The sequence below is a fragment of the Macrobrachium nipponense genome, chromosome 28, assembly GCF_015104395.2.
Source record: "Macrobrachium nipponense isolate FS-2020 chromosome 28, ASM1510439v2, whole genome shotgun sequence".
NCBI classification, from domain to species: Eukaryota; Metazoa; Arthropoda; class Malacostraca; order Decapoda; family Palaemonidae; genus Macrobrachium; species Macrobrachium nipponense.
In genome coordinates this window covers 60,882,735-60,908,160 of record NC_087217.1, presented here as the reverse complement: position 1 = coordinate 60,908,160, position 25,426 = coordinate 60,882,735, and the positions used below count along the sequence as shown (strand labels likewise).

The 25,426-nt window shown below is 40.9% G+C and overlaps 1 protein-coding gene across 1 annotated transcript in view; it reads left to right on the top strand.

Moving 5' to 3' along the window:
* LOC135201797 (adenylate kinase isoenzyme 6-like) overlaps positions 1-25,426 on the top strand; it is a 65,090-nt gene that overhangs the window by 33,828 nt on the left and 5,836 nt on the right. Inside the window, exons 2-3 of the mRNA XM_064231063.1 lie at positions 7,229-7,380; positions 24,822-24,967. Coding sequence (XP_064087133.1) covers positions 7,229-7,380; positions 24,822-24,967 — 298 coding nt within the window. The remainder of the gene's footprint in view (positions 1-7,228; positions 7,381-24,821; positions 24,968-25,426) is intronic.

Genomic DNA, 25,426 nt, shown 5'->3' with positions numbered 1-25,426 from the left:
GAAGTTCAAGATGGAGACACCTCAATCCGTGCTTGCAGCCTTAAGACCGGGGGATTGGATGGTCTCTTTAGACCTTCAGGACGCATACTTTCACGTCCCCATCCATCCCCAGATCAAGGAAATACCTGCGGTTTGTCCTGAAAGGGAAGATTTTCCAATTCAGGGCACTCTGCTTCGGTCTCAGCACGGCCCCGATGGTGTTCACCGTTCTTATGAAGAACGTTGCGAGGTGGCTCCATCTTGCGGAAATAAGGATCTCTCTCTACCTAGACGACTGGCTTATTCGAGCCTCATCGCAAGACCGGTGTCTGAAGGACCTTCACACGACTCTGTCGTTAGCGAGGTCCCTGGGACTTCTGGTGAATCTCGAAAAGTCGCATCTGACTCCTTCTCAATCCTTAGTCTATCTGGGGATTCAGATGGACTCAGTGGCTTTTCGGGCTTTTCCGTCCCAGGGGCGACAACTTCAATGCCTGGACAAAGTGTCAGCCTTTCTAGGGAAGGAAACATGCTCGGTGAGGGAATGGATGAGTCTGCTGGGGACCATTTCCTCACTGGAGAAGTTTGTTTCTCTGGGAAGGTTGCACCTCCGACCACTTCAGTTCTTCCTCTCAAGCAATTGGTCACGCAAACAGGATCTAGAAGAGGTCTTGTTTTTGACGGAAGAAGTGAAAAAGCACCTCAAATGGTGGTTGAATCCAAAGAAGCTTGCGGAAGGGCTTTTCGCTCAAGCTTCGGAACCCCGACCTAGTGTTGTTCTCCGACGCGTCCTCCACGGGTTGGGGAGCAACACTGGGAGGGAGAGAAGTGTCAGGCACCTGGAGAGGGGAACAGGTGTCCTGGCACATCAATCTAAAAGAACTTTCAGCGGTTTACCTTGCTCTAAGGTTCTTCGAAGAGGAAGTCTCCAACAAAGTGGTTCAGATAAACTCGGACAACACCACAGCCTTGGCATACCTCAGGAAACAGGGGGGAACTCACTCTCCTTCTCTGTTCGTTATCGCGAGGAATATCCTGGTTTGGGCGAAGTCGCAAAACGTCACGATTCTGACAAGATTTGTGTCAGGCGTGGAAAACGTGCAAGCGGACCTTCTCAGTCGGCAAGGACAGCTTCTGCCGACGGAATGGACCCTTCATCAGGAAGTATGCCAGGCGCTATGGAAGCTGTGGGGACGTCCTCATGTGGACGTTTTCGCAACTTCCCGAACAAAGAGACTTCCGCTGTATTGCTCCCCAGTTCTGGACCCGGGAGCAGTGGCAGTAGACGCCCTACTGTGGAATTGGTCGGGACTAGACATTTACGCTTTTCCCCCATTCAAAATCCTCGGGGAAGTAATGAGGAAGTTCGCTGCATCAGAAGGAGCGAGAATGACCCTCATCGCCCCCTTCTGGCCAGCGGTCGACTGGTTCACGGAGGTGATGTCCTTCCTAGTAGACTTTCCAAGGACTCTGCCCCTAAGGAAGATCTACTCAGACAGCCCCACTTCGAGAGGTACCACAAAAACCTCCCCGCTCTGAGTCTGACTGCGTTCAGACTATCAAGAAGTTGGCCAGAGCGAGGGGTTTTTCAAGACCTGTGGCAACGGCGATTGCCACCGCAAGGAGGCCCTCCTCAATCGCAGTTTACCAATCAAAGTGGGCTGTCTTTAGAAGTTGGTGCAGAAGGAAGGGCATTTCCTCCACCTCAACCTCTGTGAGCCAGATAGCAGATTTCCTTCTTCACCTTAGGAAAGAAGCGAAACTAGCCGTTCCCACGATTAAAGGCTACAGAAGCGTGCTTTCTGTGGTCTTCAGACATAGAGGACTCGACTTAGCAAATGATAGAGACATTCATGATCTCATTAGATCATTTGAGACTGTGAAAGTTCTCCAACCTAAAGTACCATCGTGGAACTTAGACGTGGTACTGAAGTTTCTCATGTCGAGTCAATTTGAACCGCTCCATTTAGCCTCGCTTAGGAATCTTACTAAGAAAACAATTTTCCTAACCGCTCTGGCGACGGCGAAGAGGGTTAGCGAAATTCAAGTCATAAGCAAGCATATTGGGTTCAAGGATCATAGTGCAGTGTGTTCCTTAAGTCCTACGTTCTTAGCAAAGAACGAGAACCCTTCCAACCCTTGGCCGAGGACGTTCGAGATCAAAGGGTTGTCGGAGCTAGTGGGACCTGAAGCTGAGAGAGTCCTGTGTCCTGTCAGGGCTCTCAAGTTTTATTTGCAGAGAACCAGAGCATGCAGAGGTTCTTCGGAGAACTTGTGGTGCTCTGTGAGAAAACCAGATCTTCCGATGTCGAAGAATGCACTGGCGTTCTTCTTAAGTAGTACGGTTAAGGAAGCCCATGAAAAGTGTAGTGAAAGTGACATGGAGCTTCTGAAAGTGAAAGCCCACGAGTTGAGGGCTATTGCTACTTCGGTGGCTTTTCACAAAAATATGGCAATCAAAGATATTTTGGGCGCCACTTATTGGCGAAGCAATTCGGTGTTCGCTTCACACTACCTGCGGGAGGTGAAAGCAACATACGAAAATTGTTACTCGCTCGGACCATACGTCGCTGCAGACACTGTTTTGGGGGCAGGAGGTAGCGCTCATCCTATCCTTTAATGGTTTAGGGGAGTTTTTAATTTGTGTTATGGTTGTGGGGTTGACCGCCTGCGGCGGATCTCCCTTCCATTAGCTTAGTCTATGTGGGATACTTTTGGTAGGCTACGCCAGGTGGTTTGGTTTTACTTCGTTGCCCTCATTTGTATGGTCAATGGTCTAGTCACGTTGTGGTCTCGCCCCTGTTGACAGATCATCTGGAGTGCACCAGCTTTATAGGTCTCTACCTTGCTGGCAACTCTAGTAGCACAAGCAGACTTATGCGGCAGTAACCACGAAGTCAGCTATGCTAACAGGTAAGGAATCAAGATATCAATTATCTGCATATATATGTTTCCTAAAATCTTCTATTCTGTCTACTCCCACCACCAAAGGTGGGATTCAGCTATATATATATCTGACAGGTAAGTTTCATGAACAAAATGATATTGTAATGATACAATTAAGTTTGTTCATACTTACCTGGCAGATATATATAATCAAGTACCCACCCACCTCCCCTCAGGAGACAGTGGAAATAAAAATTATGAATAGAAAATGGGAATGATTCCTGATACCCGCCTCCCAGCGGCGGGAATGGGTACTAACCACCTGACTCCCACTGCGTGTGTCGTAAGTGTTTAAATTTCTGTTGGATTCGGAAAAATACAGCTATATATATATCTGCCAGGTAAGTATGAACAAACTTAATTGTATCATTACAATATCATTTTTCCTAACTATACAAACCTGAGGTCCTTTACATATAGTCCCTCCTCATGCCACCCCTCACTCTGCGTATTTTGCATGGGCCAAAAGCAAAAGTGATTTGTTTACCTTCCAGCCGCGCGACTGTCGGACAAGCAGTTAACTACCGTTCTCCCCTTGTTCGAAGCTTACGACCGTTCCAGCTGCCGCTAGCTACTTCCTATTGTTAAAGGACCTCAGGTTTGTATAGTTAGGAAAAATGCAATTTTCGACAAATTGTCATATTTCCTTCTGTATCTGAAGAAGGAATTAAGATTAGCAAATCAAACAATTAAAGGATACAAAAGTATGTTGTCCTCAGTGTTTAGGCACAGAGGATTAGATCTGTCCAATGACGCAGATCTTAGAGATCTTCTCAGATCTTTTAATACAAAGAAGGATCGACAATGCAGGGCTCCTTCTTGGAATCTTGATGTCGTACTTAAGTTCTTAGGAACGGATAGGTTCGAACCTATGGACAGTGCTTCTTTGAGGGAGGTATCGAAGAAGACTATATTCTTGTTAGCCTTGGCTACAGCCAAAAGGATTAGTGAGCTACAAGCTATTAACAAACAAGTAGGCTGGAAGCACAACAAAGCAGTGTGTTCATTCCAGGAAGATTTCTTGGCCAAGAATGAGAATCCTTCGCATCCGTGGCCAAGGTCCTTTGAGATTACAGGACTGGCCGATCTGGTGGGTCAAGAACAAGAAAGGGTTCTTTGCCCGGTAAGAGCCTTACCAAAAGTCAGTTGGGCAGAAAACCTAATCTCCATACTATTGCGGCCCTTATGGAAATATCTGCAGTAAGCACTACACAGCATATTACAGGTATTATTGAATACCATTGGCGGAATCCCTGTGGGCCCCTTCCGCCTACTCTATTTGCCTTCCTATTTTTATCTGTTCTCTTTGACATCTTCCTTAAAAGTTCCACCAGAGTTATTTTTAAGGGGCCTTTGCAATGTTAGTCACACATCTTTATGCTGAAAATCAAGTAACATTCATATCTACTATCTTTTCATCTCCTTAATATAATGTTATTCTGGCAGATTATCTTGCCAAATCATAGGTATTCATTCGCTGCAGCAGTACCAAAGGGAATGATAAGAAGCCTTCCACAAAATAAATTCAAATCTGAAAGCAAATTAATTGTTTTGGAAACTATGCAGAGCATAATCATTCAATGAGAAGCTCTTCATGTAACTATGAATGCAGCATACCTATTCAGGATAACTGGCTGGAGGAATAAGGAAAACCAGAAACATACTCCCATAATACCTGAAAATCTTTTTTGTGTGGAAAAAGTAGAGTTGTATGGTTTCAACACTTGATAATCCATTTCACTTCTTGTCTGGGGTTTACTTCCAGACAACAATATTTTCAGCAATAGCAATAATTTACCACTCTTGGGTAAACTTTACAGATATTCTGTTCAAGTGGGCTATAAAAACATACTTGAATAGAATTTTGCAAACTTTTCTTACTATGCAAATGCTTGTGGTTCAGGTTGATTTGTTGGGTGTCAGAAATGCAGGCTATGCAACGACACTTTGTGAGCTTCAGTTTTTTTATGTCGGCTCTTTTTCCCTTTTTTGCAAATACTTACAGTCTGTATCTTTGGAAGTTTTATTTTCTTTTGACGAGAGCTCCAAGCTCATTTTAGGGGGCCATTTAGTATGAATTGTGCATGAGCTTATTTGTCTTAACCAAACCCATCTTTGGCTACTGTGACCTTAGTGTGACCTTAGTGAGCCAAGTAATAGCATGTGACTTTTAAAGTGGTTACAGAGCTTTAATCCAATTTAATCATGAATTGCAAGAGAATCAAGCAAGAATGTTTAAAGAATAATCAGAAGTGTGATGAAGTTTTCAAGAAATTTTGGTAAAAGTTATATTTTTACCGGAATTTGGCTATATGGGGCCTAGTGTGACTGATATAAATACCTTCAGTAGCCAACTACCAATAACCACCTTGTTTTTAGTTAAACGGGCAGCTCCAGATTGCACTTAAAAGTTAATCCCATATGTACACCTCATGTTTGAATATTAAGAAAAATACTACAAATTACTTTAAAAAATTTGTCATTTCAACTTGCTCCATTGTTATCTAGTCCATGATCACCAACCTGACTTTATATGTACTGTTCATAAAATGATATTTTTGTTAGTTTCAGAATGTTTGTTTATTTACTGTTGTAGTGGGTTTTAAATACTGTAAATGAAATCAACTAAATTTCATTTATCCCTTTTACATAATAAGTAATGTGTTTGTATTGATTATTCATTTTTTACGTGTCTACTCACTTTAACACATCATGGACCTTAAGGCTGCTAGTATGCAGAAAGTATTAATAGGAATTTTTGTGTTATGAATAGGATTTTTGTGATAAGACTTCAAAGTCAGAACCTGGAATTCCCAGAGTCCTAACAAAGGAACACAGCAAAACCTGGTTCAACAGTCTTTGGTTTGTTGATATCTGGTTTGTTTTGGAAGTAGTTTTGTCTCTTCAGAACAGTATGACCTCCAGTTAAAATTGCAGATTGTGGTATGGGTGATTTCACCACGATTTTGTCTTATCATAAGAAGTCGTGAAGAGTGGGGGTTTCCTGGCTCATGGTGTGCCTTGTCCAGAAATGCTCCATTATGTGTATATGGAAAATAACTTGCAATTTACTTCACCTTTTCAGGGACCTTGATTGAATGGGGTTACAATGCACTTGACCTTTTCAGGACCTTGACTGAATGGTTACAACCTCAGTGCCTAACTTGTTACAGACTAAAGGCCATCACCTTGGACAGGGAATCGACAAGGAACTCATTATTTTTTAAAAATCAGTGTTACTTCATGATTGTAAAAGATACTCATTATTTTCCTAGAATATAGTGAACAAGCCTTATGCAAGAAAATTATGAAGGCATGAAAATACAGAGGTGTCCTCGCCTATTTTCAAAAAGAAAAGGTTCTGCAAGTGAAAAAATTCACACATTTATGTTCTCACTTGATAAAATAATGACAAATACTACAATGTAAGGTTTCTTACCACCTAACTGTCCAGTCTCTACTTGTTCAAATTTCCAGCTCTCGTTTAAGAACCAATCCTTTACACAACTTTATGCAAGTCTAGAAATATAACTTGTCGTAAAAAAGTCAGGTGGGATATATGAAAAATGTATTGAAAAATGTTAGATGACTTAGATGAGTCTTTAAAGAGAAAAATGAAAAGAATATGTTATTCATCACATCCAATTACAGGGCATCTTCATAACATTATGCGGAAAAGAAGATCACAAATATGAGTACATAATAAGCAGTGTTAAAAATGAATGCCAGTTATACACTGTTATATGCATTATGGCCCATCAAGTAACTGATGCTTAGAGCAATTTGTGCATTATGTAGTTGTTCTCTAGAGTTATTGTCAACATTTAAATTATTTTATTTAGTGAGTTTGAGGCTCTGAGTCACATATCTAAACAGAGAGGGCATGTCTAAAGGATTTGTTCTGAAATTAAGTGAATAGTAGAGCAAAATAATTTTTTAAGGGAATAGATGAACTATTGAGGAAGAGACCTAAGATAAGGCAAAACTGGATACATTACAGATCTTGTGAGGCTGTAACATCAACAGTGATGATTGAGAAGTTTAGTTAAATAAAGCCAAACAGCTTAACTAAAGTTTATTGAAGGGTATTTAGTATTTTCCAATGTTTAATCCAACTTAGTATTGTACTCTGTGGTAGATACATCAACCATCAGTTGAGGTTTTTTAATTATATACAATATATGAATCTCCAGAATAAAACTTCAAGCATTTAAGAGATATTCAGAAGGCATAAAAATACCCCAATTTAGTTTTGAAATGCATTACAGTATGGTATATTAGTGACTATATAATTCTTCCGTAGGTACACCTGGCGTTGGGAAATCAACTCTGTCTCAACAAATTGCTGAACGTTCAGGATTAGAATGGATCAGTGTTTCTGACCTTGCACGTGATAACTTGTTTTACGATGGATTTGATGAGGAAAGGCAGTGTCCAATTTTGGATGAAGACAAAGTAAGTGACACTGTAAATTTTATTTATGATATACATCTATTAAATGGCCTTTATATGGAAATAATTAGGAGGGTGGGGCTATTGAACCTACCTAATACCTTATGGATTTTTACCATTGTCATCTATCGATTAGAAATAGTGTATGATGAAGGAAGTTCATAACATTCCATGCATATTCCCTTTATGACATGAAATGTAGAAGGTATGTTTGCATTTATTGTTTATTTGCTTTTAATGCCCAAGTAACTCCCTTGGGTTCAAGATGTTCAGTGGCAGTTTTCTTACTGGTAGAAAACTGCTATATTGGGGGAAAGATGTAACATTGTGAAGGGATGCTTTTGTTATGTTAGGTAAAGGTGACTCACAGGTTTAAATGGAGCTAAGAGAAATTCTTATAAAGTCTCCCTTGCTCATAAACCTTAAGAAATTCAGACATTCCTTGTTATGGTCAGAACATGATTGAGGAGTATTAATTCTATTTTTATAACTACAAGTTTTTTATTTTGCCCACTTAGATAGGGGTACATACTATTGGCCCTGGACTTACACAAGGGAATGGTTTTTATTATAGAAAATGTTACACTGTAGGGTATTTAATATTATATTTTTATAGTATGTAAACACTCATCTTCTTATATACAATACTATCTGTACAGTATTATAAATCATCCTTAGTTAGACAATTTTGTTCAGTAATACTGTACTGGAATACAGTCATAAAAAAAAGAGAGCCTTCACCTTCAGTACTATTGCAACTCATAACCCTAGTGCTGCACAAAGTACTAAACTGAGCATGTTAAAAGTGACAATGTAATTTTTTTGTTCTTCCATCTTAACTTTCGTATAATGATGATTGCCAGCGTTGGATGATGCGTCAAGGTGTGTGGCATTAGGTAAGTAGTAAGACATGGTTTACCTGAAAACACTGACATGATATCAGAAAGATCAGCTAAATCAAGAACATGGTCTAATTTCAGAAATCAACATTAGAGAATGCTCAGTGGTGCCACTCTCACAACTTTGGAGGTTGGGGGCTGAGGATTTTCAAGCTTTAAGATCAAGGTTTCACAATTGCAAATGATTTAGTTAAAAACATTAGGATAGATAGTTGTTTGCTCTTGCTGCCATCTGATGATATGTAGGTTATGTTTCATCAAAGAATATGTAGTACTTTAAGATCAAATACTTTGGGATTTAATACTTCAACACTATTGCCTGTTGAGAATCTTCAGGAAAACTTTTGAATTTACATAGTGCATAAAATTCTTCATGCTCCTATGCATCATCAACATAGTGCATAAAATTCTTCATGCTCCTATGAGTGCCTCAACGTCACTGTAGATCATGAAAAAGAAGCTTTCCCATTCAGTAATAAAGCCTGGTTTGATCTAGTGACCTGTTGCATTGTCATAAAGTGCCAGCATAAGATAGCCTCTCAAGAACTTGAATCCTGGGATCTATTTGGCCATCTCCATAGCACAACCTTCTTTGCCAACTGTACATAGGGTACTTTCACAGATTGGTAGGGTCCCTATCTCTTCATGGCTGGAGACCATCAAGTATCTCTTGCAAACAAAAGGCTTTTTTCGCAGAGCAGCAGCAATGTCAGGCTACCTCAGATCATCATCTACAGCCCTTCTATAAGTGCCTCAAGAACAGCGACGAGATGCCAGGCTACCTCAGAAGATCATCTACAGCCATGTATCAAGGAAAATTGGCAGTCTACCGTCAGAAATTCTGTTCAACAAGTAGTAGTGGACTTCATCTTTTTCCGTAGGGAGAAACTACTCTCAATTTCAGCCATCAAGGGTTATGGAACTGCTCTATGACTAGTTGTTCATTTAAAAGATGTGGATCTCTCTTCATCATGGGAAGTTTCTGTGGTTCTCAAGAGTTTAGAGCAGTCCTGTTCCCCAAGAGATCTTAAACTTCCAAATTGGGACTTGACCATGTTGCTCAGCAGTCTTACTCGCCGCCACATGAACCCTTGCGAGGTTCAACAGACAAGAATAAACCCTCAAGACAGTTTTTTTACTGGCCTTGGCTTCTTCAAAGAGGGTTGGCGAACTACACAGACTCTCTTTTGATGTTAAACATATGAGGGGTTTGAGTTCCATAGCCTTCGAATTTGTCCCGGAATTCATAGCTAAAACTCAAAATCCCTCTATTCTTGATGACATTTTGAGTCCTTCTCGATCCCCTCTCTCTGAGATTTTGTTGACAACCTTGATGAATAATATTCCATCAGAGCACTGTGTAGCTATCTAAAAAGAGCTCAGCATCTCGGACCTCATAGCTGAAGATTTTTAGATAGCATAGGCTGGAACAAGAAAGAAGTGTCCAAGAATACTATCTTCTTTGGTTATGTGGAGTGATTAGACAAGCTTACACTTCAACTTCACATTTAAATGCTGGTACAATGCATGGAAAAGCAAATATGTTAGGGGCTTAGGCCTTACCATTGTGAGTGAATGAGTTGACTGGTCTTCTTCCTTTCTCTTCCTTTTGCTTCTCTACTGGTGGGTAGTAATGAGAATACGTAATTCCATCATATGCTGGAATTGTTTAAATGCAGGTGAACAAGCTTCCTTTCTATAAAGTTTTATGTTTGTTCCTACACAATACAAATTCTTTACAGAAGCCAAGTTCCATTCCTCTTGTTACAAGGGGAGAGGGGAAATGGCAACAAACACATTGGTGGCTAACCTAAGTTTTGTCATCTTTGACAGTTCTTTATTGTCATCAAGACGCAATAGAGATACAGGCGGTCCCCGGGTTACGACGGCTCCGGCTTACGACGTTCCGAGGTTACGACGCTTTTTCTTAAATATTCATTGAAAAATCCGCCCTGGGTTACGACACTTGTTCCGAGGTTATGACGCTGATGCTTCCTACGCTCCGAGTTAACGACGCTTTTAAAAAATGCATACTATGATAAGAATCCTTTATAGTTTAGCACAGTATATTAATAAAAATAAGTTTTTGGTTAGATTACAACAAAAATTTTGAGGTTATGATGATTTTCGACACTTTTTATGTCGTATTTTTTTATTTTTTTAGTGACGCCTCATATGTGGAACTAGTTTCCGAGCGGATGAATACACTAGCTTGGGATGCGCAGTTTATAACAGTTCAAAAGCGCAAATAATGAAAAAATCATTCCTTGTTTCCAGTATACATAATTAACAAAATGTTATTGTTATGATACAATAAAGTTTGTTCATGAAACTTACCTGTCAGATATATATATAGCTGTATTCTCCGACGTCCGACAGAATTTGCAAAAAACTCCCGGCACACGCAGTGGCCGCGGCCAGGTGGTTAGTACCCATTCCCGCCGCTGGGAGGCGGATATCAGGAATCATTCCCATTTTCTATTCAGATTTTTCATACCACTGTCCCCTGAGGGGAGGTGGGTGGGTACTTTAATTATATATATCTGCCAGGTAAGTATGAACAAACTTTATTGTATCATAACAATAACATTTTGTTCATGAAACTTACCTGTCAGATATATATATAGCTGAATCCCACCATTGGAGGTGGGAAGGGACAGAATAGAAGGATTTAGGAAACACCTCAAGTGCAGATGATTGACATCTTGATTCCTTACCTGTTAGCATAGCTGACTTCTTGATTACTGTCACCGAAGTCTGCTTTTGCTTTACTAGAGTTGCCAACAAGGTAGTGACCTGTGTAGTTGGTGCGCTCTAGATGATCTGTCAACGGGGGCGTGACCACAATGTGACTAGACCATATTGACCATACTGTGAGGGCAACGAAGCTAAAACCACCACCTGACCTAACCTATCGAAGTTAGTCCCATAACTTCTAGGCTAACGAAAGGGAAAGCGCCTCAAGCGACCAACCCTTCAAAGTTAAAAGCACACCTATCCCTTTTTCTATAGGATAGGATTCGTGCTGCTTCCTGCCTCCAATAATATTTCTACGGATATGTATGGTCCTAGCGACTCGCAGATCTCATATGTCGTCTTCACATCCCGTCGGGAGTGTGAAGCGAACACAGAGTTGCTTCGCTCAAACGTGGCACTCAGGATATTACTGAGTGTCATGCTCTGTTGAAATGCTTCCGAGGCCGCGCCCTCACCTCGTGAGCATTTACTTTAAAAGGTTTCAAATCTTTGTTCAAACATGACGAATGAGCCTCTTAGAAAGACTCCTTAAAAATAACGCCAGGGCGTTCTTCGACATGGGCAAGTCTGGTCTTTTTACGGAACACCGCAGATTGTCCGAATGACCTTGACTTTCTTTAGTTTTATCAAGATAAAACTTGAGAGCCCCGACAGGGCACGGGACTCTCTGTGGCTCTTGCCCAATAATTTGTGCCATCCCCTTTATCTCCAGGCCTCTGGGCCAAGGGTTAGACGGGTTTTCGTTCTTAGCAAGAACGGAAGGCTTAGAGGACACGAATTATGTCCTCTAAAGCCAAAACCTCTGATGATGGCTAAAACCTCACTAACCCTCATTTCCGTAGCTAGAGTGGTTAGAAAATTAGCCTTTCTGGTCAGTGTATTAAGTTTACAGAAAGGAGAGGTTCGAAATGCTTTGACATCAAGAACTTCAGACTACGTCTAAGTTCCATCAAGATTTCCGCAGACCTCAAAGATCGTGAAGGGCTTTGTTGTTTTGACAGATCCGAATCTCTGAGCCTAGAGGCCGTCAACAACATATTTCCGTATTCTACAATCGTTGGGACTGTTAGCTTATCCCATACTTCAGACGGAATGGGAAGGCGGTAAAGTCATTCACAGAGGTCAGAGGTAGAGGAACAGTCATTCTTCCTGCCCTATGTCCAGAAACGGCCCACTCTGATTGGTACACTGCAAAATATGCAGCACTGCTTTGCTTTGGCAATGAGACTTGCAATTAATCTTGAAGATCCTCTCGCTTCTTGACAGTCTGAACGCATTCAGACTCAGATCGGAGAGATTTTAGGTACCTCTCGAAGTGAGGCTGTTAGAGTAGACCGATTCTCTCGGGAAGGGTCCTTGGAAAGTGCTCTCTGAAGGACGTGACCTCTGTGAATCCAGCCTCTCGAAGGCCAACATGGGGCGATCAGCGTCTTTCTCACTCCCTCTGACGCCAGCGATTATCTTATTACATTTCCTAAGCTTTTGAATAGGGGAAAAGGGCTAACCAACTATCCCCATTCCATACTATAGGATGGCGTCTATTGCTACCGCTCTCGGATCGAGAATAAGGGTGCAACGTAGAGGAAGCTTCTTCGTCTTCAATATTGCAAAATCTACGAAAGGACGTCCCCAAAGTCTCCACAACTCTCGACATACTTCTAAGCGAGGATTACTCAGAAGTCAAACGTCAGTAGTTGCTGCCGTCGATCGAGAAGATCCGCACGGACGTGCAATCGTGTAACGAACCTCTTAAGGATCGTTACGTTCCGTGCCTATGCCGATAACCATCTCTCTTTTCTTGGGATATGAGAGAGCTGCGGAATTATCTGAGATGATTTGGACCACTCGACCAAAACCTCACTCTTCGAGGAACTGGAGAGCCAACCAAATTGCTTCCAATTCTTTTAGATTATGTGCCAGGACCTCTGTCCGGATGCCTGGCTCCCTCTCATTATCACCTGAGGTGATCCTTAACCCATTGAGAGACGTTTAGAATTATCTCTAGATCTTTGATGTTATTTCAGTTCTCCTGTAGGAAAAACTGTAGAGGTCTGAATTGCAGTCTATTCAGGGAAACAAGCTTCTCCAGCAAGGAAATGGTCCCCAGCAGACTCATCCATTCCCTCACTAAGCATGCTTCCTTCCCTAATAAGGCTGCGCTTTGCATAAGCAGGAGAGCATTATTATAGTGCTATGCTGCGGTAGACTCGTACAGAATTCTGTTACAGTGCGGTAAGCAGCGCCGAACATGTCTAAGAGATATCTCTGTTGAAAATTTCTTAGCAAAAGGAAGTCGTTTATTCATGATTACCAGAAATCCCCTCAACCCGAGGCGAAAGTCATGATTGTAGGGCAGAGATACGGTTCGTAAATCAATCCCGCGGGAGAGAGAGACGTAACCGACTGAGCAGTACAACGAGCTACCTAACACTGAGTTGGTGACAGTGTGAGACACTGTGACAGTTACAGGCAGCAGCTTATGTTCACCTTCTCGCAGTCTTATGCCGAGTTGCCAGCTATTCTATTCATCTAAGGAATAGATTTTCCATTATTTGAACAGAAACTCTCAAGTTGGCATATCTAAGCGAAACAGAATTCGCTAATACAGAAGCTGATTTTGTGTTGTCGTAACATTACGCTTAATTAACCAAATGTTAAATCGGAAACTCCTGGAAAGTTGCCGGGAGTACCGATTAAATATACTGCGTCATCCACAATGACAGCAACCTCTCGTTTCGCACTATTCTGCCTGAGTTACCAGCTACTCTCTCTACGAAGGAATAGGTTCGTTACTATTATCGATCATAAGAAAATTCTCAAGCAGGCATATTTAAGCGAACATAATTCGCTACATGCAGAAGCTGAGTTGGTGTTGTTGTAACAATACCTTCAAGCATTGTCCTTACACCGGAAACTCCTGGAAGTTTGCAGGAAGTACCGATTAAATACACTTAAAATAACAGTCCTTTCGGTTGCCATCTGTAGAGGTAACCACGATATGCGTATATGACTTGAACTTTACATTAGTAATATGACGCGAAGTTAAAATACCTAAGTATTGCAGTCACTTGAACATATAATTCTCTACTACATTCTTTCCTCGACGAGGAAGAGAGAGAGAATGGAAATCGACTGTCTTCATTCTCTTTGCCAAGAAAAGGAATAATATTATTCAAATGGAAATCCTCAAGTGAGAACGAAGATCGAAAAGGAAAGTTCAAGCTTCTTATGATATTTGACATAAGACTTCATGGACGTAGTCTATAAGTCTTTTTCCTGGATGAGCCTCTGACTAATGAATGAGAGCTCTTTCGAAATTCTGTTACTTATCCGCTTATGCGATAAAATGTTATTAAGAACTTTGTCAATGAGAACTAACCCAATTGCATGACGGAAAGTAATCCAGGAATTCGAGCATATAGCCTTCCCGATTCCCGCAGAAATCGAGGAAGGGGTAGGATTCCTGATTAGAGACTGGGCTTACGACAGGAAGGACCTTAATGTTCCCCTTCGGCAGCGCAATCCCGAAAGCAGACGAGGCGTTTTATGACACCGAAATCTGCTTACAGTTTTCCTGGAATTCATCAAGTGATGGATTCTCTTGAACGCTCCCTTCGTAGAAAGAGAAGTAGACATCTTGACGAGACCAAACTCCTTCCTCTACTTCGACGACGCCCTCTTGAAGAGCGTTCTTGCAGGAATCCTGCCGAACGTCTTGATGCGTAGGACGCCTATCGTTCTGAAGAACGTCCTGGCAAGTGCTCTACCGAGCGTCATGACGTGTAGGATGCCGAGCGTCTTCAAAAGCGTCCTCGCTAGCGTCCTGGCGAGCGTCCTCGCTAGCGTCCTGGCGAGCGTCTTCCAAAAAGCTTATCAATGTTTATGACGTCGAGCGTCTTCTGAAAGGCCACCCGAAAAGCGTCCTGGAGAGCCGCACACTGCTCCTGAAGTGTGAGAGCCCTATAGGAAGACGTAAGGCTATCGTCTCCAAGACGGCCTTAAAGACTTTCGTTACCTTCTAACAAAGACGGTGGCCGCCTGTGCAACATTTTGCGTCTTAGTAATGCAAATGAACATATCCAGACACGCGCTCAAAAAAAGGAACGCCGAGCGTTCCGAAAGGCATCGTCGCGAGGTGCTTGCCGAACGTCCTGATTGCATTCTTTGAGCGTCTTGAAGAGCGTCCGGAATAGAAGAGCGACGAACATCAAGGGAAGCGTCATAGTGAATGACGTGCGTCAACACGAGTAACTTGAGAGGCTTCCTGGCGAGGGGAGAGCCGCTCATGAAACGCGAGCGTCCTAAGCATAAGTACGGTGATTGTCATCAGGACGAGTCTTCAGGACGTTCGCCACTCTTGACAAAAACGACGGCCGGCTGTGCGACATCTTGCGTCTTTGTCACGCTCATCGACACTGCAGAAGGGCATTTAAAAGGACGCCTGTGTGTTCTTGGGTATGAGGAATTCTTTGCCCTTCTCCTGTCGAAAACTAGGATAGTCTGTCCAGTGTCATCTCTGTCCGCTGACAGAGCGTCCCTTAGGGACGAGTAAGATGCGTCTTGGCGAGCTGTTTGACTATGCAAATCAGCTTGCCGGACGTCAATCTTATGAGCTTGAACAATATCCCGTTTCGTAGTAAAGCGAACGTCACATAACGTATACATAACGCCATGAGGGGAGGAGGAAACCTTAGCCGATGACAAATAAGACCTCCTTGGAGCGTCCACCAAATTGGCGAAATCTCCTTGAGAAGAAGACGGTGCTTTCAATCCTGCTTCTTCTCCTGTTTCGTACCAGATCCCAGCTCTCCCTTTCAGTCTAGATGGAGGAAGTGCAAACGAAGTCTTCCTCTCGATAGAGCGTTGAATGTCTCGAAAGGCGTCCTTGTGAGGGTCCTGCCTTAAGGACATTTTTAATCTCTTGACCAAGACGACAGCCGCCTGTGCGACATTTGCGTCTTTGTCACGCTTATCGATATTAAGTCAAGCCGAAGGGACGCCAGATCGATGTGGGTTCCCCGTAACCCTCCTTCGGCTTTCGACATGCCCTCTCCCTAGTCCTGGGAGTCCGACAGAGGTCCAGGCCTAGAGGCGTTATGGGGCGGATCTGACGTTCCCTCCTGACGAGAGAGAGGACGTGAAGCGTCCTCTTCTCTAAAGCTTCTTAGAGGGCGCGAGTCCTTCCGAGAGCTCCAACCTTGCGGGGAGGACGCCTCAGAGGACGAGAAGCAATCTTTCATGATTCGTGCACGTGCACGATCTTTGGCAGCCTTATCCTGCCGAAGGGACGCCAGATCGGTGGGGGGCTTCCCGTAACCCTCCTTCGGTTTTCAACTTGCCCCCTCCCTGGTCCTGGGAGTCCGACAGAGGTTTAGACCTAGAGGCGTTATAGGACCGATCTGACGCCCCCTCCACAACACTAGGGGCAAAATCAACATCACTACACTCACAACACTGATTGGAGAGCGAGCACTTTTTCAAGCTTACTGATGTAATCCACAATAATAGAAAGGGCATTACTTCTCACAGAACTTCCTCTAGGCCCGTAAGCCATACCACAGGGTTAGGCAAAATAAAGTCTACTGGAGGTTAGTAGGTTCATTATCCTAACTTCTGTTACTGTGGAGGAAGACCTCCTGATTCTATCACGCTCTAATTTGCGTACATACGAATCATACGTCTCTTTCGGAATCAGTCAACATTACACTAATTACATTGATCTCTCAACAAAGAAAACATGTAAACGTCATGTATACTAAACAAGTGTCTACCGAAGGTTTCGGTAGCCTCCCCTTACCCGTTGCAGACAACAAAATCTGAAACTAGGCTACCTAGATTCAGACATCATATGCAATGAAAAAATTTTAATTAATTTATGATAGCGTATGCCTAGCCACAAATCCAAGTCAATCATTCAAAAAAATAAGTAGGATACTTAAGCGGCTAATGAAGTTTCAAAATCCTAGGCGGAGGTAGTGGAAACAGGTGTTTTCACTACCGCGACAGAGAAAAATCTGAATAGAAAATGGGGTAATGATTCCTGATATCCGCCTCCCAGCGGCGGGAATGGGTACTACCACCTGGCCGCCCACTGCGTGTGCCGGGAGTTTTGAAATTCTGTCGGACGTCGGAGAATACAGCTAATAATATATATATCTGACAGGTAAGTTTCATGAACAAAACTAAGTTTCTGGTTAGATTACAACGCAAATTCCAAGGTTACAACGGTTTTTTATGCTTTTTAACGATACCTCATACGCAGAACTAGTTTCTGAGCGGAGGGCGCATAAATTAATTTACGCTATTAAACTGTATGGTATATACTCTACTTAGATTTGGATATAAAAACCATAGTTTCTCTCTCTCTCTCTCTCTCTCTCTTTGTATTTTCCGACGAAAATAATCACTAATTAGTGTATTTTGATGTTTATTTTCATGACTAAATACATTTTTATAATACAAAAATGATTTACTAATTTTCAAATATTAATTTTGATTAATACTGTATTAGTAAGTTTAATAAGTTGAAATGACATCACATAATATAAATAATAATTCTCTCTCTCTCTCTCTCTCTCTCTCTCTCTCGCTCTCTCTCTCTCTCTCTCTCTCTCTCTCTCTCTCTCTCTCTCCTCTCTACTACAAAGATGTATGTTTTTTTGTATGATAAATAAATGATTTACTATTTTCAAATATTAATATTAATTTATACAGCAATAATATCAATTCATTAAAGAAAATACCATAGTGAATTAGTAAGATTTTAGCTTATATATTTATAAAATTATGGAAGAATGAAGGAAATCCCATCTTCTCTCTGTAACCTTTTTCTAACTCCAGGTACTAAAACTGTCATATATCAAGTTCTGTGACAGCCAGGAGGGGGAAGTGCTCATGAAATTTCCCCCCCCCCTCCACCCTCCTTCTCTCTCTCTCTCGCTCTCTCTCTCGCTCTCTATTCTCTCTCTCTCTCTCTCATTTACTGAGACTCGAGATTTTTTATGTACTTGTACTATTTGTTTTTAATACTTTCAAATAATAATAATAATAATAACTGTAATTACAAAATTCATATGTGATAGTATTTTAAAGAAATACAATACTAATCTATCCGTGTCACTTTTAATTAAGGTTAACTCTCTCTCTCTCTCTCTCTCTTTTGCCACACAAGATAATAATGTGTCATAGTGGTAACTCCCTCCCTCTTTCGCTGGAAGTGTTATAATTATTCTTTGAGAGAACAGAGAGAGATAAACACTCTCTCTCTCTCTCTCTCTCTCTCTCTCTCTCTCTCTCTCTCTCTCTCTCTCTCTCTCTCTCTCTCTTACCGAGATGAAAGAATTTTTATGGTACAAATGTAAAATGTTTATTGATAATTTCAGTTATTTAAACAAATATAAACCTCCTTTATACCGTGCTGATGCTACAAGTTGTAATGCTCTCTCTCTCTCTCTCTCTCTCTCTCTCTCTCTCTCTCTCTCTCTCTCTCTCTCTCTCTTGTATTTTAATGAGAATATACAGTAATTTGTGAATACTCAGTGATAATTTTAGAGATATGGCCCTAAGAAAAATTGCAAATTAGTGAAATTTTCCCTGTGGACATGTTTTCAACAACTTCGTTCCGGCATACGACGATTTTCGGGTTACGAGGCGTCTTAAGAACGGAACCCCCGTCGTAACCCGGGGACTGCCTGTATGTGCTTCATATTCTATTAGCCCAGATGTCTGCCTGTTTAGTAACCGATACTCAACAGATTAAAGGCTGTAACTCCTTCTGATGTCCTTCCTATGGTCAGGAAGTAAGCCCAGGTGGTCCAAACCTGACTTATCCGGACTCCAAGAGTAAGCCATCCTTATGTTAGAACCAGGATTTTTTTTATGTGAACAAATGACAAATTTTAATTCTTTTTGTATTTTTCATAACTAACAAACCTTTGGCTGAAGCCTCTGCCTGTATAAAAAAAAAGTCCAGATGCATGGTGTCTGACAGGCTTCATCCATTTGTTGCCTTTCTCTAGAGGCTGGAACATTACCAGACAAGTTTGTTTGGAGTAAATAATAATAATAATTTTTATTTTTAGCTCAAGGCAATATACATACATGGAATATACAAAGAACAGACAATAACATACAGTCTAGATGCATAAGATAACATGATAAAAAAAGAAAACCAAAGATTAATCGGTAATATCCATATTTGCTGAGGTAGTATAAAAGAAGGTAGTCAAAATACTGGTCATACCTGTACTAAGATTGAGAATAGTTAAAAATAGAATGTAAAACTATATTGATTGTGATCAGAGTAATAATGAAAAAAGGAAAATACCAGTAATGACAATAATCATAGCAATACAATAATAGTGACAGACTCTGCAGATGACATTTTGCAAATACAGAGATTAAGTCATTTAGGGAAAAAACGCCTCATTTTCCCATCTTTCCCACAATTTAGATCTTCTTGCCTCACTACTTAGGATGCTTTGTATGAGCGAATTGCTGCTGTTCCTCACTTGGGTGATCAGACTGGACATCGTTTGCCTTACTATGATTTTTAAATTGTCAAGGTGGTTTTCTCTGAACATCTGTGTGGCAGAGTGTTGGAGAGGAGTGTTTGTGAGGCGTCTCAAAATATCATTGTGAACAACAGTGATACGTCTCGTGGTCTCCCTGGTGTAGTTCTTAATTCTTCCACAGTGAGCACCCATAGATGGTGAAGCAATATGATTGAAAGAACAGCAGTTTCAAGTCTCGGTGAGAGAAGGCAAACCTCCTTGCAATCATGTTGCCAGTTGCACATAGTTTATGACGCCTCTGTTCTATGTCTGCTGTATCTTTTAGGCCGTCTGTGATAATGTGACCCAAATACGGAAATTTGGGCACGAATTCCAGCCGACAATTTCTGAGGAAAATTTGTGGTTCTGCAATTTGCTTAAGCGATCTCGGGAACAGCGACATGCACTGGTTCTTGGTTTTGTTGTATAGGATATCAAATTCCTCTGCATATTGGCGGCAAGTGTCAATGAGTCGGAGACCTTGCACTGATGGGGAAATCAGAACCATATCGTCGGCATAACAGAGGTTGTTTATAGTTGTTTCATTGCCGGTGCATCCGATTGGGAGTGAGTTCAGTTTGACATTCAAGGCATCTTTGTACGTATTAAACAGATATGGAGAGAGAATGCCTCCTTGCCGAAGCCTGTTTAGGGAGCCAAAGGTGTACGACAGTACGTTACCCCATTTGACCCAGAATTGCTATGTGGAGAGCCAGGAATATAAAATGCCAATTAGATATAGGGGTGTGCCTCTTTTATGCAGTTTCAGGAAGAGCTTCAGGTAGTTTACTCTGTCAAATGCTTTTCTCACATCCTCAAAACATAGGAAAACAGGAGAGGCTGATGATAGATAATAGTTACGCAATTCTTTGAGTATGTAGATCCAGGTGTCGGTTGAGTGGTTTGCTTTAGATCCGAACTGGTTCTCAGTGGTGTGTAGAAAGGGGAGAAGTCCCACTAGAAGAACTGACTCGAGTATCTTTGACGCGATCATTGTGATTGCAATCGGCTGGTAATTGCCAGGGTCAGCTGCATCCTTTAGCTTGTTTTAGATTAATGGTATCAAGTGAACAAAGAGTAGGGAGTCTGGAAGAAACTGGTGATTTATGCACACATTGAAAAGGGCAGCTAGCAAAATGTAGATTATCGGATGGCAGAATTTGAAAGCCTCTGGGGGAAGACCATCGCAGCCGGGCACTTTATGGTTAGGCAGGCTGTTTATGGCATCGCTGATGTTACCTGGAGTAATACAATCAGCAAAATGAAATCGAATATTATCAACAAGGAGGTTATCTACATCCCTTCAGGAGTCTTGATCGTTTATGCAATTCAGGATATTGCTGAACTGATCACCCCACACACTTGCGATAGCCTCTTCACCGACTGCTTCCCTTACTTTCTGTGACAGCTTTTTAGTTTTGGGATTTAAGGACTGAATATCTTTCCAAAGACAGGGATAATCACTGGATTCTAAGTTTCTAGACATTGCATCAGCTCTTAGCTGTTTTTCATTTAATCTGCAGTGCTTAAGAGCAAGTTTGAACTGTGCTCTCGCCTGTCTCATTAGTAATGCTGTGTCCTTCCCTCAGGCTACCATTTTGCCTCCACAGTAAAAGCATTTCTTGTGAATATGAACACAGATCTTTGACCAAGTCATTCCATCCTGGTATATTATGAGAATTACCTTGACGAAATCTAAAGGTAGCCATACCCGAAGCAAGCAAAGCGGAAATTATGTTTGAATAGAATTCATTCAGATCCCTCCTGTGGTGGTCATTTCTACAATTTGTGTTAGTACAAAGTAAGGCGTCTGCCGGTTGAACTATTCACCGCAACCTTGTTTCCGTGGTCGCCCTAAAGTATCTGGTTGTCTGTTGGTTTTTAAAATCCCAGTTTTTGCTGGTGGGCGGTCAGTTAGGGGGTTCACGGTAGGGAGGGATGGGGTACTGAATGACACCTGTAATAGGATGTGATCATAGCCCGTTGCAAGATCTTAGCGAATATTGCAGGTCATGATAGAATCATGAAGTTATGGAGATGTGATGCAATGGTCCAGCCAGGAGGTTGTAATTGTGTCTGCTCTATTTTGCACATGTGAATAGGAGGAGGGAGGGAGGAGCTTTACATCGCTAATATGGAGAGCATGATTTTGACAGAAGCGAGTGAGCTCATTATAAAATTGTTTTGTGGGATGAGAATTAAGGTCCCCGATTATACAAATATGATCAGCAGGAGAATCGTGTATAATACCTAGGATGGATCATGCTATATTGATCAAAATTATTATTTTCCATGGTATATAAACATTAATTACGTATTAGGATTTTAGAGTCCCCTGTTGTCACCGGCGGCCCCAGCAATCTGTCATTCCTGTAGGTCTTCACATTTACCAGGTTATGACTGCATGTAGTACCTTTTACGAGAGCAAGAACATGCTAGTTTTGGCTACGACAAGTTTATATATCTTTTCAGTATAACAGCATCTTTATAATTACTGTATTTTGATAGAATAACATATTGAAAAATTGTTAAGATTGCATTCAGGAATGGTTTACTGTTGTTTATTGCTGTTCCTGGTTATTCGAGTTATGGCTGCTACTAATATTTATCATCTAAGGAAGTAATTGTCTTTCTCGTAAAGCACCCTTATCATGTCACCATTTCATTCACTATCTTAATAATGAGCTTCATAATCATCAACTGCCTCTGCTTGCTTCCTACTGTTTCTTACGACTGTTTTTATAGTTCATTTGAACAGAATGTCTGTGAAGTTTACCTAAGAGTGGCAAATTATTGCTATTGCTATTACTGATAGATATTGTTTTCTAGAAGTAAACCCCAGACAAGAAGTGAAATGGATTATAAAGTATTGAGACCATCCAATTTAAGTATATCTTAGTTTTACCAAACCACTGAGCTGATTAACAGCTTTCCTAGGGCTGGCCTGAAGGATTAGATATTTTTATGTGACCTACAACTTATTGTGGGATCTGAACCACATTGTATCGAGAAATGAATTTCTATCACCAGAAATAAACTCCTCTGGTTCCGCGTTGGCCGAGCCGAGAATCGAACTTCAGAGCACCGGATTAGTAGCGGAGCGCGAAATGCACTCGGCCAATGTGGAACTTTGAGACCATCCAAATCTACATTTTCTACAAAAATATTTTTTTTAAAGCCCACTTGAACAGAATATCTGTAAAGTTTACCCAAGAGTGACAAATTATTGCTATTGCTGATAAATATTGTTGTCTGGAGGTAAGCCCCAGACAAGAAGTGAAATGGATCATCAAGTGTTGAGACCATTACAACTCTACTTTTTCCACAAAAAAAGGTTTTCAGGTATTATCAGAGTATGTTTCTGGTTTTCCTTATTCCTCCAGCAAGTTATCCTGAATAGGTATGCTGCATTCATAGTTTCATGAAGAGCTACTCATTGAATGATTATGCTCTGCATAGTTTCCAAAACATAATTAATTTTCTTTCAGATTTGAATTTATTTTGTTAAAGGCTTCTTATCAGTCCCTTTGGTATTGCAGCAGTGAATGAATACCTATGATTTGGCAAGATAATCTGCCAGAATAACATTATACAGGCAGTCCCCGGGTTACGACGGTCTCGGCTCACGACGTTCCGAGGTTAAGGCGCTTTTCAATTATATTCATCAGAAATTATTTCCAGGGTTATGACGCATGTTCCAGGGTTATGACGCCTACAACACTCATCTGGCAGATGAAATATGACACCAAAAATGCAAAATAATCACTATTTGAAGGTTTTTTTTTTATAAAAAATGCAATAAGAATGCAGTTTACTTAGTTTTCAATGCACCTAAAGCATTAAAAGTAAGGTTTTCATAGGTTTTTGACGATGTTCCGGCTTACGACGTGTCTCAAGAACGGAGCCCCCGTTGTAACCTGGGGACTGCCTGTATTAAGGAGATGAAAAGATAGTGATATGAATGTTACTTGATTTTCAGCATAAAGATGTGTGACTAACATTGCAAAGGCCCCTTAAAAATAACTCTGGTGGAACTTTTAGGGAAGATGTTAAAGAGAACAGATAAAAATAGGAAGGCAAATAGAGTAGACTATAGTGGCCAACAGGGATGCCGCCAATGGTATTCAATAATACCTGTAGTATGCTGTGCAGTGCTTACTGTAGATATTATTTCCATAAGGGCCACAACAGTATGGAGATTAGGTTTTCTGCCCAACTGACTTTTGGTGACCACTCACTTACCACAAGGGTTAACCCCATTGACCATCAGCTCAGGATATCAGAGCGACAAGAGGGGATTAGCAACTCTCAAGGAAACCAGAACAGCCATCACATAAATGACAGCTCAACAAGCAGAAGTTCCAGAAGACTGCTGGGCCTTGATCCAGGCTGACAACCTACACATCTCTTGAAAATGGGCCACAGATAGGGCCTGAAAGTACTCGAGTTTGGAGTAAAATAAAGTGTAAATACTCATAAATAAACATGTTATACACTGTGATTTTGTGGGTTTCTTTTTCAATAATTTCATTTTTGTATTGCTCATTTATGCATATGGTTGTGTACTACATTTTGTGTGCTTTGGAAATGAACATGAAACATATGCCTAATGCTGCATAAATTTGTAACATTTTATGTTGACGATCATGCCAAAATTCAAAGGTATATCATATTGTTTATTGATTTTGTATAATCATTTGGTCTCCTCCTTGTAGGATTAAGGCTCATTAATTTCAAGTATCTTTTAGAGAATATGAGGAAAATCAACATGTAAAAGTGCTATGCTTAAAGTTTTAGTTGCACAGTATTTGTACATTTTGAACACCAAAGTAGTATTGATTGCTGAATTTCTTTGTCCCATTATTTTTATTTGAAGTAAATTTATTTGATTTTTGGCAGCTTGATTTCTTTAGGTTTACTACAGGCTACACACAAATGAAGTTCTTATGCAATAGTGGAACTTAAATATTTTGACTGCATCGCAGTCAGATTGTTTGACTTTTGAATTAAATACAAACAGTTACATGTATTGCTTCATTCTATATTAAATCTGCCAGGTATGATATTAATGACCACTGCACTTCAAGAAGTAGGAAAGTGAATGGTTACGGAAGCAGAAAAATACAGAGTTTAGACCTGGTCTCTAATGATAAACAAATATTGTGATTTCTTCAATTATCATCAGGGATTATTTTGTATTACTAGTTGGTATTATAACACTGCACATGTTTTACAGGTTCTGGATGAGTTAGAGGACATGATTGCAGAGGGGGGGAAAATTGTGGACTACCATGGTTGTGATTTCTTCCCCGAGAGATTTTTTGATATAGTTTTTGTTTTGACAACAAACAACACCATACTCTATGATCGTTTGGCTGCAAGGTATGTAAACTAATGAGATGTTTTGGTGTGTTTATCAAGCATTACTACCATTACTGGCATGTCACTTAGTATTTAAACGATTGTCACACACCAAGGCTTGTAGTTATAAAATTCTGTACTGTAATTTAAAGTTTCCTCACTCATCATGGAGGCCTAAAAGATTATTTTTGCTTGAATGACAGGTAAAAATTTACAAGGCAGAGTTAAAAGCTTGGACAGCAGGAAAAAAGTGAGTTCATTTTAAAAAGGCTAGGCTCCCATTGGGTTGATTTTAATTACTTATAGGCAGACAAAAACTAAAAGGAACACATGAAAAGTAAAATGCTTGAAGCAATGCTGCTGGGGCCATGGATAAGGATGTAAATTGGAACTTGGACCCAACAGGAATTCAAGTACTAGTAAGCACAAGTTAGAAGATAGGGGACCTAACAAACCTCTAATCCCTAACGCACAGTGTTA